This window comes from Heloderma suspectum, chromosome 4, assembly GCF_057233095.1.
Source record: "Heloderma suspectum isolate Gila_16-S chromosome 4, 16-S_ref, whole genome shotgun sequence".
Classification (NCBI taxonomy): domain Eukaryota; kingdom Metazoa; phylum Chordata; class Lepidosauria; order Squamata; family Helodermatidae; genus Heloderma; species Heloderma suspectum.
Genome location: NC_139461.1, coordinates 230,721,436 through 230,739,409, shown reverse-complemented (window position 1 = coordinate 230,739,409; position 17,974 = coordinate 230,721,436). Strand labels below are relative to the sequence as shown.

Below are 17,974 nucleotides of genomic sequence, written 5' to 3'. Positions count from 1 at the left end.
ATGAATGATCCATCCTAGCAAAGGTGCAATGCCAGCATGCAGAGCGGTCAGCACAGCTCTCAATAGACCTTTGTTCCTTCCCCCATGGCACATGCCACCTGAAATAAGCAAGATATGGGAATGAGCAGCCCAGATGCTCTATTGAGAAGTTAAAAATGATCACTGGGTCTGAATGGCATTCATGTGAGAGTTCTTAAAGAATTCAGATATGAAATTGCTGATTCTTGGCTCATGTTAGTAAAATAGGTTTGCTTAGGGAGCAATCCTATGGCTGTGAGTCAGCAGCTAGACAGCCATAGGATATGTGGTTTTCTGGGAACCAACCTCAGAGCCCACGCTCTGAGGTGGGTTCCCAGAGAACTGACCTTCCTCCCCCTTCCGTGCTGCCCCGCAGGCAGCGTAGAACGGCCGCATGCTCCACGCTCAGAAGGGGAGCACAGAGCGGCCAAAACGGGGCATTCCAGCGGGGTGTTCCAGGGCGGGAAAGGTGGAAATGCTGGTACAACACATCCTATGTGTCGTTTGGCAGCCTCCTCCCCCACTCCGCCTTTCTGCAGCTAGACAGCTTCCGAAATTGGCTGTCCAGCTGCAAATGCAGGGCAAGAGAAGCGCGTAGGGAACAATCCCCTCCGTGTTTCTCCTGCCCTGCATTGCATAGGCAGTTGCCTTGAGTTTGGAGGCAGCTGCCTATCAGCATAGGATTGTACCCTTATACACATGAAAAAGAGAAATTCAGGGAAATTAAGCTTACTTTTCTATTGGCTGTCCTGCAGGTATATGCTCCACTTCAAACCCAGCTTGTTGCAGCACATCAATAACAGTGTTGTTGCCCAGGAAGTGACCTAAATGATGAATAGAAAGAAAAGTCACTCAGAAAGCACCCTCAAGCATATTCTAGCTCAAGAGCTGCACCTCTGTGCTAAAATTATTATTGTTATTAAATGTATTTATTTATGCTTGACTTATAGCCGAACATATCCAAGACATTCCAGATGGATAATAGAGCAAAGAAATTAACTGAGCAACTCTTGAATCTTTACTGCAACTTCATTGTTCTGGGATCTTACAAACCAATTCTACTGTTGTACGTTACTCCATTTCATACATTCAAAAGTCCCTGGGCCAATCTAAATGGAAACACTTTGTGAGGTGTTTTGGGCAAAATCTGCATTTCCACAGAATCGAATTAGCTTTTTCCACAGTTCACACAGTGTTGTATTCTTCAGCTTTTGCGGCATATATGGGAACTGAAGCTGCATTAGTTGGGGTGGGGTGGGGGAGTCCCACCACAAGTAGAAATGGACGTCAGCAATTGCGTAGGTGTGGGGCAGCCAATGAGAGGAGGCATCCACCCCCTCCCTTGCATGTTCAATGATGTGCAATGGAGGACTTGGTTATGAGTAGACGTTCATGACAAACCCCACATACACACACACATTTATGAGATGGGCAGGCTAGCAGGCCACCACCGCCACATGGAAACTGAGCAGAATGAGCAGTAGTGCAAGAGGCGCTGAGAGCAGAGAGTGTGGAGCTGGCGAGGAGGGAGGGCGATTAGCACTTTGTCTCTGATGTATATTAACTGCCCAATCAGCAGGTTTCCCCCCTCCCATGTGGATTCAATGAAGTGCTTCTGAGTACACATTCATGAAAATCATCCGCCCTGGCAATCACCCTTGCTTAGCTGTGCAGCTTTGAATCAACAGGCATCCACCGTTTCTCAGCTGTGCTCCTTTGCAGCTGCACAGCTTCAGAAAAGCAGAGCTGGCAAAGTGGAACTGAAGGCAATGAGTTACTTCCAGGTAGACATGTTTACCCCTCTGCTCTCCTCACACACCCTCCCCATTCTACTTCCCCTCCCTTCTGCCAATCAGTGCCACTTCCACCAGCCCACAGCGAAGACAGCTGAGGTCACACGTAATCCTGAACAGCACTGAAGCCACTGTGACAGGAAAATCTGACACAAAATGAGTTTGAAGAAAAAAAACATTTAGGGCAAGAAATGCCAGGCTAGCTATGGAGAGCAGCGTGCATCACCTGACACTATCAATTTGGGGGTGGAGTAGAACTGGAGTAAAAGCCCCAAGTAGATGGGGCCCCTGATGTGGAGTAGCCCCATTACTGCAGCCATGTGGGGAAAGTAATGCATGAACTGAAGTGTCCAAACCCAGTGCTCCAGAAGCCCTGCTAATACAACTTCTATCCCTCAAAAGTGAAGAAGTAGTTGTTTCCTGGCTTCTTGCAGTGGGAGAATTTTGAAACATATGGGGTATGTCTTTGGCATATGCAGGTTTGAATCTCCAAGTACTGTCCAAGTGGTTGCATGCAAACAAGGAAAATGCAAGTTTTCAAGCTACATCATAGTTTTCTTAAGGCAAGGAAAAAACAATTATATAGACACACCTAAGTTATCATGTAGACACAGAGGCAAGTATCTTCCTCTGTCCCAGTGATCCATGCGGGCAAGAATTTTCCTATCACATAGTGTTAAAACAACCATCATGCTCGTACTTGGTTCTCTCTCTGCCTTTGCTTTATCTGCTTGGATTTACAGTTGCTCTGACCTATGATTTCATCTCTTCTTTTGGTCAGACACCTTACAAGAAAAGGCCCAACCCTCTGAAGATGCAGATTCATTTTTTTCCTCTGAGAGGCCCAGACCCTTCCAGCATGAGCCACAGTGGGGCAACTACCAGCTAGGTAATTTTAGACCATGGTCCTAATAGCCCCCACTGTTTTAGGCAGCCATGTGTACTACTTTATTTATTTTATTTATTATTTATTATTAAATTTATTAATCGCCCATCTGGCTGGCCACCCAGCCACTCTGGGCGATGTACAACACACCACAAAACAATTTAAAACAATAAAATTCTACCATAATTTTTTTTTTTAAAATACCATAACCCACCCCAAATGCCTGCCTGAACAACCACGTTTTTAATGCACGAGGGAAGCTCATTAAAGAGGGGGCATGACGGAGTTCCCTAGGGAGGGAGTTCCACAGAGTGGGGGCCACCACAGAAAAGGCCCTCTCCCTCGTCCCCACCAGTCTAGCTGTCCTGGCTGATGGGACAGAGAGAAGGCCATCTGAGGCTGATCTTGTTAAGCGGCCTGTCTGGTGTTGCTGGAGGCGCTCCTTAAGATAGGCTGGGCCGGAACCATATAGGGTTTTAAAGGTCAAAACCAACACCTTGAATTTGGCCCGGAAAACAACTGGTAACCAGTGCAACTCCTTCAGCACTGGAGTGATGTGATCTCGCCGGCGGCTGCCTTTAATCAGGCGAGCCGCCACGTTCTGTACCAGCTGCAGCTTCCGAACGGTCTTCAAGGGTAACCCCACGTAGAGCGCATTACAGTAGTCTAAACGAGAGGAGACCAGGGCATGTACTACCGATGGGAGCAGATGGTCGGGAAGGAAGGGGCGCAGCCGCCGTATCAGATGGAGTTGATACAGCGCTGTCCGGCTCACAGCTGACACCTGAGCCTCCATGGACAGCTGGGAGTCCAAAATGACCCCCAGGCTGCAGACCTGGTCTTTCAAGGGTAGCCGTACCCCATTCAACACCAGGTCAACATCCCCCAGCCTCCTCTTGTCTCCCACCAAAAGTACCTCGGTCTTGCCAGGGTTCAGCTTCAGCTTATTCCTCCCCATCCAGCCACTCACCGTCTCCAGACATTTGGACAGGGATTCTACGGCCAACCTTGGTGAAGATTTGAATGAGAGGTAGAGCTGCGTGTCATCCGCATATTGATGACACTGCACCCAAACCTCCTGATGATAGCCCCCAGCGGCTTCACATAGATGTTAAATAGCATCGGGGAGAGGATGGAACCCTGTGGCACCCCACAAGTAAGTGGCCACGGGTACTTCAGTTGTGAAGGACGTAACAAATATTTCTCTTTTCTCCCCACCCCACCATCATTCCATGCTTTACTGCTGCTTCTACATTCCTGATGTTACAGCAACCCTCCCCAACAAACTTGATAAAATAAGAAGAAATACTCTGAAGATATGCTGTTTTGCATTTTAAACTTACTTAAATCACAGCACCACCACGACTATAAGAATAAAATGTAGTTTGCTTCTGCTGCCCTAGTGCTTAACGCATTTACATGGGAATAAGTACCATTTTGTTGTAGAAAAGGATAACATCTTTTTAAAGCAAAAATAAAATGAGCATCTGTAAGCATATACATGCCTGCCCAGCCACCCTGACTCTGTATCTATTTGCCTCCTAGCATAAGCAGAAAAAATGCTGAGGCAAGCAGCGTCATCCCTAGTGGGCCCTGGCATGCCCGTGCCAGCACAGGTGTCAATGCCAGGCCTATTGGCCACTGCCCCTAACACTTCCCACTCTCTGAGCTGAGAGGCTGTAGACTTTGGCCCTGAGGTCTAGAAATTAGATGTACCACTGATGAGCCACATCAGTGGTACATCTAAGCTTGACTTTCTCTGTGTTCTGCTGGCTCTTCCTTTATGTGTGAGATTTCCTTCTTCAGATATTAGCCACAAATATTACCAGTCCTCAGACTTTGCAAGTAATCAGGATGTCTTGGATAATGTGTATACATATCACCTTTCGATCTGTTGCAGAAATAACTCAGCAATTTTGTCAGGCCCAACTGGTGTCAGGCCCAACACAACAGATTCAAATTTCATCATGCGCAGCCTCGTTGATGGACCAGGGATATGAAAATGCATCCCTGTGCACAGGGTGTGCTCTTCATAGGGGAGCACATGCTTGGCTGTGGATGGTGATGCAAGGCTCATCTGATCTGTGACCATCATGGGTTGGTTGCTGTGTACTGGGTTCTCAATCAAGCCTCAAGGATGGCACATGGGTAAGCAGGTATTCTGTTGCAGAAATCAGAGTCAGAGAGACCACGGAATGAAGGAAAAAGAGTTCTTCTTTATTAACGCGCGGGCTTTATGGCTAGGATAACTCCCAAAGTGCCAAAAGCCCCGATTTACATCAGCAAATTGTTTTTATAGACATTATGACACATATGCAAAATCTCCCCCTCCCCTTTCCATGTGGGTTTGCAGTATTCAGCATTTCCTCTCCTAGCACCATTGTTTATAACACAAGAAATGGGTTATAGGGTAGCCATGATTAGCAGAGAACATGATATACTGCTCTGACCACAGCCTCAGCCTTGTTGACAAGATAAGAAATTCCTGCGTCTCTTTAGCTTGCAAAATGTATTCGAGGGAGAAAGAGCTCAGCAAAGGCATGAGGCATGAGGCTACTTAGTCTGACCCTCTACATTGCTACTACAATTCAACCTGGGGAACTGCACAGGTAGCACACTATTGTTCATGTGGGTCCTCGTACTAGAAGGGGGTCTGCCTGCAGCTGCCTGCCTTTGCACAGGAATCTTCCTTGCCAGCTCAAGGTAACAGTGAAAATCTCTGAATATTCAACAGTAATTTAGGCTCCAAGCTCTTAAACTGTCTCCCTGACCCTGTTTATCGTACAGAGAAAGCATGATAATCAGTATCAGTCATAAGGGTAATATGCATGTAGAAATTTCAGTACTATTTGTGAGAGTCATAAAGTAGTTTCTAGCCAAAAAGCACTTTTTAGAACACTTAAATTTTTTTAAAAATACTCTATGAAATGAAACTTAAAACAAAAACAGACAATAACTCCCCAATTAAAATTACATTTTCAGGTCCCAATTTGATCCAGCATTCAACCCACTCCTTTAGAAAAGTGTTTGATTCTGGTTTTGGGACGAGAGTCCCAAAAATTTGGCACGTGACCTCAGAGGTTTGAGTCATTAACTTGATTCTGTTGTAAGCGTCCAAGAACTGTGGTTTGAGCTGTTCAATATAGAGCAAGAAGAAACAATGGGCCCGGATCCTGTAGCTTCACAATTACAGAAAGTTTCCAAAAATCTGAGTCCAGATGTGGTCAGTTCTGAGGCAACACTGCCAGTATGGCTTGCATATGCAGGTTATTTAAGCAACAGATATCCAAAGGGACACAGACCCTTTGGGTGGGGGGAAACCCATGGTATCACATTGAGAGAAGCAATCTTGAAATCCTTTAGCATACAAACACCATACCAACTTCAAAGTGATTTACACCACTGGTTTTGAAGATTGTGAGTCCTATCTCATCAATTCCTCATGGTTCAAAGTAAAATGATTTTGAGAAGTCTTTAGCTCTATATATCTCAATTTTCACCTAAAGAGTGAGGTTGAATGGGCCTTAAGAAGCATTGCTAATAACGAGGCAGCAGGAGATGACGGTATCCCAGCTGAACTATTTAAAATCTTGCAAGATGATGCTGTCAAGGTGATGCATGCAATATGCCAGCAAATTTGGAAAACACAAGAATGGCCAACAGATTGGAAAAAATCAACCTATATCCCCATACCAAAAAAGGGAAGCACCAAAGAATGTTCAAACTATCGAACAGTGGCACTTATTTCACATGCCAGTAAGGTAATGCTCAAGATCTTGCAAGGTAGACTCCAGCAATTCATGGAATGAGAATTGCCAGATGCACAAGCTGGGTTTAGAAAAGGCAGAGGAACTAGAGACCAAATTGCCAATATCCGCTGGATAATGGAGAAAGCCAGGGAGTTTCAGAAAAACATCTATTTCTGTTTTATTGACTATTCTAAAGCCTTTGACTGTGCGGATCTTAACAAATTGTGGCAAGTTCTTGGTGGTATGGGGATATCAAGTCATCTTGTCTGCCTCCTGAGGAATCTATATAACGACCAAGTAGCAACGGTAAGAACAGACCACGGAACAACGGACTGGTTTGAGATTGGGAAAGGAGTACGGCAGGGTTGTATACTCTCACCCTACCTATTCAACCTGTACGCAGAACACATCATGCGATATGCTGGGCTTGATGAAGCCAAGGCTGGAGTTAAAATCGCTGGAAGAAACATGAACAATCTCAGATATGCAGCTGATACCACTTTGATGGCTGAAAGCGAGGAGGAGTTGAAGAACCTCATGACGAAGGTGAAAGAAGAAAGTGCAAAAGCTGGGTTGCAGTTAAACCTCAAAAAATCCAAGATTATGGCAACCAGCTTGATTGATAACTGGAAAACAGAGGGAGAAAATGTGGAGGCAGTGACAGACTGTGTCTTTCTAGGTGCAAAGATTACTGCAGACGCTGACTGCAGCCAGGAAATCAGAAGACATTTACTTCTTGGGAGGAGAGCAATGACAAATCTTGATAAAATAGTGAAGAGCAGACATCACACTGACAACAAAGGTCTGCATAGTGAAAACAATGGTATTTCCCGTAGTAACCTAGGGCTGCGAGAGCTGGACCATAAGGAAGGCTGAGCGAAGGAAGATAGATGCTTTTGAACTGTGGTGCTGGAGGAAAATTCTGAGAGTGCCTTCGATTGCAAGAAGATCAAACCAGTCCATACTCCAGGAAAGAAAGCCAGACTGTTCACTTGAGGGAATGATATTAAAGGCAAAACTGAAGTACTTTGGCCACATAATGAGAAGACAGGATACCCTGTAGAAGATGCTGATGCTAGGGAAAGTGGAAGGCAAAAAGAAGAGGGGCCGACCAAGGGCAAGGTGGATGGATGATATTCTGGAGGTGATGGGCTCGACCTTGGGGGAGCTGGGGGTGGCGACAGCTGACAGGAAGCTCTGGCGTGGGCTGGTCCATGAAGTCACGAAGAGTCGGAAGCGACTGACTGAATAAACAACAACAACAATCTCAATTCAGTCATAGTTCTTTTCCATCTGCTGTCAGTAAAGGACAGACATAGCCATCACATAGAACTTTTCTACACAAGGCTGTTAATCCACTGTGTCTACTTTCAGTTTCATCACAGAATTGAGATCCACTACGTGAGGAGTGTTTCTTTTCCTGCTTTTCTGTTACATAACCTCTAGGTGGCACTGTGGTACAGCAGAATAGCACAAATACATATGCAAAAAAAGCAGTTTCTTTCATTTTCACAATTAAAAACCGTATTTTCCCTGCTCTAAAAAGAACTGCCCAAAGAAGCAAAACTGAAGGGTCACAATGTTGTCTATGTTTCAAAGCTGGTAGATTGCATCCCACAGAGTCTGCTTTAAAAACAGACCCTTCTTTAAAAACAAACCTCCATGTGTTATTTTAAACAAAGGTCCTGCTACAGAGCTCTCTCAGGCTGTCGCCTCTCTCTCCTCAGGCCAGAAGCAGTGGGTGTTGCCCTCAACTACTTCCTGACTCCTACCAGGAAGCACACCCCATGCAGGTGAAATCCAGCACTTATTTTATACTGTTATAGTCTAAAGATCCCGTAAACAACCGTGAGTAGGGAATGATGAGTGCATGATAAATGCCTCATGTAGAAAAGCCAAGGGATAAGCAAAGCAACCTTTCAGTCTCCTGCAGTCTTCCTTCTTTCCAATCCATATGCCCAAATTTAAGGTCCAATTTCTCCTTATTTCAGTATCGCAGAAAGGACTCTCTTTCCTATGAATATAGCTGGCACACCTATATGAAGTAGCTCCACAAACATTAGGGAATTTTTGTCCCTTGCCTTTTATAAGATGACCAAATAGGCCAAGCTGAAAGCCAGAGGTTTCCCCTTTACCTTGAAATCTACTCCTGAATCAGGAGACGAAGCAGCCACAGTGTCTCCCCCCCTTTCCCCCCCTCCTGGTCCTATCACCTGCCCTTCCACCACAAGCAGGACTCCAGGTGTACCATGTGGCAGGGTGTGTGTGTGTGTGTGTGACAGAAACAGCTGTGGCTGCCTCATCTTATTCAGCAGCAGATTTAAAGAGAAAGATTAGAACCTCTGGGCTGCAATCTAGCAAACCTTATCAGGACTGGACAAGGGATTCCTTACCCAACTCTAAAGTGGGGGTGGACAGAAGGTAAATCTGGACCTGTTGGGAGATCTCTGGGTGATTTGCAGTAGATATGCAAGATTTCCGATTTTTGAAAAATATAGCAGCAGCAAAATGACTCCCTGACTGTCCTAAATTATACTGCTTAAGTGAAGAATGCTTGGGGTAAACAGGTGTCGATTTTTGCATGTACGTTCTGTGAGTTCTATTGTTCCAGTACTCAAAACAAATTCCTTAGCTCAGAATACTGTAATTCTAAGTTTGCATCTTTTGCACCAGGCTCTAGTTGGTGAATCTCAGGGTTCTAGTGAAAAACAAAGTAAATTCTGCAAGCCTGAAGTCTTTTCATCCCTGTTCTAAAGTGATATTGGCCTCGTTCTTCTCACTGAACTTGTGAAACTGTGTCTGGGCTGTATAACTTCTGACTACAGTTGGGAACTCATGTGAAGGAACTCTCCTTACAAGAAATGCCCTGCACATAGAAAAATAGAGTGTCAGGGAGAAGACTAGGCTAGAATCCTTATCACAGACATATAGACCCTTCTCAGGCACACATTGGGGCAGGGTGGTTAGGCTAACCATGCTGTAGGGTGATTAGCGCTAACCATTGCGAGAGCCCCTGCCACACGTGCAGTTAACCATGGCACGCAACATGGTTAGCCTAACCACTCTCTAATCACCCCCTGTCCAGCAGTCCTTCAACCACTTCATCATGCATCCCAGCAGCAGGAAACAGCAGGAAATAGTGCAAAAATCACCATTTCGCTAAAATGTGCATATGTGCATTTGTGCAAAATCGCCATATATCACTAAGATACACATTGGTCCCTATATCACTAAAACACACATGTGTGCATATGTGCAAAACTGCTATATCAATTTTGTGTGTGCATTTTAGTGATACATGGAGAAAATGTGCATCTTAGCGATATACGTTGATTTTGCGCAAATGCGCATATGTGCATTTTAGCAATATGGCAATTTTTGCACAATTTTCTGCCATTTTTATTTATGTAGTGCTTATTTCTGTAATGGAATCGGAAAGAAAGAAAGAAAGAAAGAAAGAAAGAAAGAAAGAAAGAAAGAAGAAAATGGCCATCAACAGCCCTATTCCTGTAGTGGCTGTTTTATTTATTTATTTATTTAATTTCATTTCTATACCGCCCAATAGCCGAAGCTCTCTGGGCAGTTTTCAGCTGCTCTTGCTGTGGAGCTCTATGGCAGAGCTCCGTTAACCACGGGGGCCTGTTCAGACATCACGCTAAGCCATGGTTAGCACTGCTAACCATCTTGCAACAGGTGGTTAGTGAGTGTGGTTTGTGCATGGTTAATAAATCACCATGATTGGGTCTGACCCCTGTTCAGATGTCACGCGAAGCCACCATAGTTAGCTCAAAACTCCTAACTATCATGGCTTAGTATGATGTTTGAACAGGCTCATAGTTTTCTTTTGCAGGGTGTGTTTTTTTGGGTATGAAGAAACATACAACTGTATAAGCTCCTGCTGGCAGTCTGAAGTGGTACAGTGCAGACACAGGTTTTTTTCCCCACCTCATTAAGAACTAGGCCTCAAACTGCCTACATTTTCAGTAACGTTTCTAAATTGTCAGCAGACCCCAAAGTTTTAACATGCTGTGAAACGTTGCTCTTTAAGATGGGGTTCACCACTGTACTCAGGTATAGTAAAACATTCCTTACATTCAAATCCATTGTGAAAACTGCACTGTGTGCAGCAACAAGAATCCAATATGGAAACATCCCTATCTTTCTCTTCTTCTTTCTTCTTCTTCTTCTCCTTCTCCTCCTCCTCTTCTTCTTCTTCTTCTTCTTCTTCTTCTTCTCTCCTCAGCATTTTACTTGGGCCCTAGTCCCTGCTCCGTTCTGCAATGCTTTCCAAATTATTAAAAATGATCTAAACATTAAAATAATAAAGTCAAGTATACATTAGAAAAATAAGTGCTCATGTTCTGCTCAGTGTGGGCCAGTTTTATGGGCAAACAGCAGTCAGATACTCCCAGCTACAATTGTTTTAAAGGAGAAATTTCTGTAAAATAAATAGGCTGAAATTAAATTAATCATTACAATAAAATAGGTGGTTGATTTTGCTGAATAATTCCTTTAAAAATTACTATTTTTGCTCCCTGAAATCTTTAAGTATTATTCTTGAAATATCTGTACAGAGAGAGATGGACAATCCATCGCCTGTTTCTGTGTTGCTGCTCAACATCTGTCCCACTCTGGACAAAAATTCTTACAACATTATTCTAATTTATTATGACAGTTGGTGAAAGCAGGGTCAGATGAGGGCAGGATATCAATCTGATTGGGGAATACATAGCACATGTGCAATGGAACACACACACACACACACACATCTGTGTGCATTTGATTCTGTCCATAAGCATGTAATGAATACCATGCAAATCTGTATTCAAAGTATCAGCTATGGGAGCTGTAGGTGAAACAAAAGGGGTCACTTGTAATATTGTGCACAGACACTACCACTAAATCTCAAAGTTTTCTGTTGAATAAATTCAAGTTTTGAGATTAAAAGGAAGCCTCAGAAGGACCATCATGATTGTTGCAGCAAGTCTGAGGGCATCTCTACACCAGCCTAAAATCCTGCATTTAAAGCAGGGCTTTCTGCTTCCATTTTAAATGCAGGATCACCACTGACTTCCTTTACATGCGCTTCCTCCCCGCCGCTTCTCCCCGTATCTGAGTCTTCCGTTATCTTCCATTGATCTCGCTCCTCTTTTTGCTGCTTTTACTCTTTTCGCAGAGGAAACTGAAGCGGAACACAATGAGGTAGTTTGATAGCTCATTATCTGTGATCTATTTAAAATTGGAACAAAGGGCATTTAGTGCAGGAGATGCCTTGGATGATCACAGCATCATGTAAAGAGCCCACAATCTTCCATGAAGGAACAATCTCAATTGAAGGATAAAGGAAGGAGCCCTGAGTCTCCCGGCTGTTTAGAAACAATCTTATATGAAGACAGTATTCTGCCAAATTTTCAATACGCAAGTTGCTGTTACAGGGATGGGAATTAAGCCTCGTGTGGCGCAGAGTGGTAGGCGGCAGTATTGCAACCGAAACTGTCCCCACGACCTGAGTTCAATCCCAGCGGAAGCTGGGTCTTGGGTAGCTGGCTCAGGTCGACTCAGCCTTCCATCCTTCTGAGGTCAGTAAAATGAGTACCCAGCTTGCTGGGGGAAAGGTAGTCACGACTGGGGAAGGCAATGGTAAACCATCCCACTACAGTCTGCCATGAAAACGCTAGTGCAAGCGGCGTCCCTCTCAGGGTCAGTAATTACCTGGTGCTTGCACAGGAGGAACCTTTCCTTTTCCTTCCTGCAAAATTATGGCTGGCCTGAACCCCCCACTTCATCCCCCATTTCTGATTGATAATGTCATACTTTAAATGAGAGTTCTAATTTTTACAATGGGGTGGAGGTGTGCTAGGGTATCAAAAAGTTCAGATTTCAACTTTCTTTTTGGCAAATGTTACCGACATTTACACCTTGATCCTAGCCAGTATTTACCTGGAATTGATTCTCACTATAGCCTTATTCAGGCATCCTATACTTGAATAGTGGAAACATGCAAGGAGAGAGAATGCTCCAGCCCTGCCCTCCATTCACACATTTCCATTGCCCTGTACTTGTGGAGGGAGACGATCTGAAGAGGAGAGCCTCTTGTACCTATGGAGGCTCTCCACACAAGCCGGAATGCTGGAAAATCTGCATTCTGTCTCATGTGGAGACCCTCCATGGATACAGGAGGCACTTGTCTTCAGACTGTTGCCCTCCAAGAGTACAGGGCGATGGAAACGCACAAGGAGGGTGGGGTTGGGGTGTCCCCTCCTCTTGTGTTTCCTCTATTCAGGTAAAGAATGGCTGAGTAGGGCTTGTGTTGAAAAGATATAGGGTGTTTTGATCAGTTCTAATATATTGTCTGTGTAGGTATGATGCTCTTGATATAACAACCAATCACAAAAGTAATTTGTGACTCAGTTGGCAGAAGGCAAGAGAAAAGATGGCCTGTTCCACTGTTACCTTACAATCACTGAAGTCAGGTGCCAGTGGGCTTGAATGACTAGGGAATCTGGCAGCAGGCCCAGGTGCCTTACTATCTCTGGCACCAGGGCTGCTCAGATGTGGAGGCAACTTTTGGCCTGATCCCTGATGTTCTGCAGTGCCAAGCTGATAGTAGTTCAGGTGATCTGGAGAGCCAATAACAGTGGAGGCTGGTGGCTCCTATTTCAGTGGGACAGCGAATCTGCTCTGGGTTTCAGTCAGAACTCTAAAGGAGCTATCCAAGATGCTGAACCCATATTGGGGATAGGGTTCAGCACTTTGGACAGCTCCCTTCGAGTTCTGACTGAAACCCAGAGTGGATTCACAGCCCCACTGAAACAGGAGCCATCAGCCTCCACTGGCCAACGGAGGCCCGCTTGGCCTTTCATGGGCCGAAAAGAATGTGTGTCTAGCAGTTGTCTTTTTAAAATTCATAAATTTATTCTACAGTAGGTGCAAAGGCCCCAGTTCAGATTGGGACCCTAGCATGGGGTAGGGGACTTTTAAGATCTGGATCGGAAGCCCTGTGCCTTCTCTAGGGTAAAAGTGAAAAGAAGGCCTAGCTGCTAGATGCACATTTAAAGTAATGTCTGTTTTGGCCCTATAACTCCTGACTCAGGATTGGCTCCCCAGTCTGAGCAGAAAGACTCCTGGAAGCTTCTTTGCCTGACAGCCTGCTGAGCCCTGCCCAAAGCTTTGTGTTACCAAAAGCCTTGGCTGAACAGCTCTTGAGCTGCTGGTTCCAGTTCCACTGCCTCCAGGCTGACAGCCACTGGTCCTGACAGTGGCAATCACTTTAATATGCCATCTCTGCTTCTCACTCACATGCCATTGCACAGATCAGTCCCACATTGGAGGCTGCAGTATCAACGCTGAGCTCATTAGTCTCATCTACTGATGTAAAACAAAAATAAATTGAAAATAAAATGTAAAAAGTTACGGGTGGGGGGAGCTGAGGTCTGTACGAAATTATTTTTTTACTGTCTCATAATATACTCTGCAACTTGGCCCTTTTATCCAAGCGATACTGGATTCCATATTGCAAACTCCAACTGAAGATCACTCTCTGGCACCTAAAAATTATGACTGACTTAAAAACATCACCCCCCAAAATGAGGCTTCTTGTTGGTATACTTTGTTTCTGTTTTGTATCTTCATTTTACAATCATGGCAACAACAACAATGAATAAGGATGCTTTGATATAATAACTGTATTGCAAAAACTGACCTTTTAAAACAGCACTCAGTATCGTTTCAAAAGATCTGCAATAAAATCATGGCCATTGACAACATATGATAGAGGCCAAATAATAAGAGGGTCCAATTTTCTATCAGTTCCAGAACCAAGCTTGCTAAGAGATCAGAATGAAACTAGACACTAGCAGAACAAGAAATGCAGATGATCCCAGCAACCACGAAGAAAGACTGATATCAAGAGTCTTTATTAAACAATGTTCTGAAAACTGATCTAAGCAATGAATTGAAGTATTGGATATAAGCTGGAAAATGTGAATATGCAGCACTGTTCTGAAACAGGAAGACTAATGCCATTGCCAGATGTCGTTTGAGCCAAGTAACTTGGAGAGATTCTCATCTGTCTTAACTGGTAAAAGGCTTCTTCTGGCATATCTCAGAAAATTTCTCAAAGGGCACATTTGTCAGCATAGCAACAGATGTGTACTGCAAGACGACTAGAGCTCTGATATAAGTCTATCCACCTTTATAGATATGTTCTATGCAACGATGTAATTTGATAATTTTAGACTCTGGACTTAATGGTCTTATGGGAACCCTTTATTTATTTATTTATTTATTTATTTACAACATTTCTATTCTGGGTGACCAGCCAGATGGGCGATTAATAAATTTAATAATAATAATAATATTCCACTTCACATCTGATCAGATTCCTGAGTGGTGAACAATAACATATAAAAATAATAAAACACCATATTATTATTATTATTTTTTAAATGGTACCAATAAAAACTGTGGCTGGTCGATCAAGTAAGGCTTCTTGAAATAAAAGTGTTCTCAGGGGGCACTGAAAACAACACAATGTTGGTGCCTGCCTGACTTCCAAAGGCGTGCAACACAATGGGGACCACCACACTGAAGACAGTTCTCTGGGTGGACTCCATGTGGGATCGCCACAAGCATGCCCTCTGATGACCTCACTGACTGGACAGGTTGATAAAGAAGAAGGCACTTTCTCCGGTATCCTGGTCCCAGGTTGTTATAAACTAGCACCAGAACCTTAAACATGGTCTGGTAGTGAGTAGGCAGCCAATACAGTGGCTTCAGCAAAGAAGTTGTATGCTGAAAAGGGGCAGCTCCTGACAACAGCCAAGCTGCTGCATTCTGCACTAGCTTCAGCTCCCAGAGCAGCCGTAAGGGCAACCCCACATAGAGTGCACTGCATTAATCCAGTCTTGGGGTTACTGGCGACTGTACCACTGTGGCCAACCTCTCCCTGTCGAGGAGAGGGCATAGCTGGTGAGCCAGCCGAAGCTGGTAAAAGGCACTCCGAGCTGCCATTGCCACTTGGGCCTCCAGCAACAGTGATGGATCTAGGAGTACCCCCAGGCTATGAACCTAATCTTTCAAGGGGAGTGCAACCCCATCCAGAACAGCTAATAAGTCTATGTCCTGGACTCAGTAACCATTCACCCACAGGGCTTCTGTCTTGCCAGGATTCAGTTTCAGTTTATTGGCCTTCAACCAGCCCATTACTAAGTGTAGGCACTGATCCAGGACTTGCACAGCCTCTCCTGATTCAATGTCATAGAGCAATGGAGCTGTGTGTCATCAGCATACTGGGGGCACTTAGCTCCAAATCCCCTAATGACCATTTACACCAGCATCATATAGATGTTGAACAACATTTCGGACAAAATGGTAGCCCGAGGAACCCCATAGCTCAATTGCCAAGTGGCTGAGGAATAGTCACCCAATGTTACTTTCTGAAATTGATCCCACAAGTAAGATTGGAACCACAGTAACACCACTGAACCACTATAATGTGTATTACTTCACTTACTTCCAGATACTGTATGTGTATGGGGGGTCCTCCTACTCATTCTGCTGAATGGGGCCCTAGACATCTGCCCCAAAGACCTTGATTGTTGGCACCACTGCATGCATCTAACATCCACTATAGTCTCTTCAAGCATTTCAGTCCAACATAATTTCTAGCACCACAAAATCTGTCAAATCCTGACCCAACCTGTGGTCCTCTAGGTCATTTGCATGAGGTAGAATCAGTTACCCCTTTACCCCTTACCAAACCTAGGGCTCGCCTTACATTTTATGTCCCTGTCTGGTGCTTGTGGTCCTCAGGAGCAGCTTTTCTGATGGTGCTGCATGCTCCTAATGTTTGCCTCAAGAGTACCTACAACAGAATGTGTAGTGTTGCAGCCCCTGCCCTCTGGAACATGCTCTCTGCTGATATTAGGCAGGCATCTTCAGTGCTGATCTTTAGATGTCTGCTCAAGACCTACCTACGCAGGCTTTCCCTGAGAGGCGACTACACAAAAGCTGGTATGGATATAATCAACCAATGATTCTGATATTGTGTTTTTATTGTTATACATTATGTTTTATTATTCCTACAAACTGCCTTGACAGTTTACTAGAAAGAAATATATGAATGTATTTTATACAAATAAAACAAAAAAGAACACAGGGTAATGGCATAATTGGCACTAGTGATAAGAACACTCACCGCAAATAAGTCAGAAGTGATCAACACTGCCCATAATGGATCAGAATGATCACCCCGAATGTATGGAAAGGCCAACTCAATCTCATATAAAACTGAGAAAGGTTCACTTTGGTCCAATGTTACAGTATTTGAAAGGTCCACTGCTGTTGTGGTTAACAATGTAGAATCTCTGACAAGCGAATTCAAAAAATCAGGTCTTCTCATTGATGTGGGATCACCCAAATGTTATTATGTTTGTGTGACAAGGGCAAGAGGGATGTTTATAATGAAATATTCTGAGCTTCCTCTGGCTCTGGAGATGCTCTCCAAATTTCTTAGCCTGTTTGCTACAGCATTCACAGTCACCGGGAATTAGAGGGATAAAATGATACCAAAGAGAAATGGATAATTCCTTCACAAAAGGCCTCCATCAACAGTGCCTTTGAAGCTGTACAAAAGGGTGGGTGCGGGGGAACTCTCACCCTTGCTAGGCCATTAGCTGACACACAACAGAAACCCAAACTATTTCCGTGCACACTCCAAGCAGAGCTATTTTCTGCACAATTAGTCATTAAAAGGGCCAATGTAAACAGGGTCAGGAGTTCTCAATTCTTTACATTCCCCACAAAAGAAATCAGACATTTGCAGCCTTTTGGTCTCTCGTTGCTTTGTAGATCCAGCAGTCCCTGTTCCTGTTTTCCTCAGTTACCAGTTTCAGTACATTTGGCACAACTACAGTGTTTACCATAGTCTGGCTTAAGAAACTGGGTAAAATACAAAAAAAACAAGCTTTGTATATTCACTACTGTCAAAAATATTTACTGGCTATTTTGCTTCCTTCTTAAAAATGTGTATTTTTGAGACAGGTCGCATGTAACATTGCCAGTGGCTGAGGCATTAGCATAACCAAGATGTGCCACAATGTTACTGAACGTTTTTCTAAATATTTTCTAAATAGGATCTCTTTTTAGAGATATGGTATTTGCTCTTGTCATGATAGGGTTTTAACTGGGGTGTGGTGCGGTGGACTGAGTGTTGAATAGAACTGGGACCTTGGATGAACAAGTTCTAAAGTTTCCCTGCCATTAATTTCACTGGATCACCTTCAGCAAGTCACTGGGCTCACTCTGGATATACCCTTATGGAAAATATGCTGCTCATAACCAGTACCATGTGCACTATTCTAAGATGAATAACCATCACATTTGCATTAAAGGATGTGGTGGATATACATTCCAGCTCCCTTCGCAATGCAGATAAGCTAGCCTGGCAAACACATGAGCTACCCACATAGCATCATCATTCTGCTTGTGGAATGGAAAGCTAGGTTTATCCACTCTGCTGCTCTGCA

The 17,974-nt window shown here is 44.1% G+C and overlaps 1 protein-coding gene across 1 annotated transcript in view; it reads right to left on the bottom strand.

The window, feature by feature from the left end:
- Positions 1 to 17,974, bottom strand: part of TRABD2B (TraB domain containing 2B) — a 381,394-nt gene that overhangs the window by 42,863 nt on the left and 320,557 nt on the right. Inside the window, exon 5 of the mRNA XM_084848270.1 lies at positions 752 to 842. Coding sequence (XP_084704396.1) covers positions 752 to 842 — 91 coding nt within the window. The remainder of the gene's footprint in view (positions 1 to 751; positions 843 to 17,974) is intronic.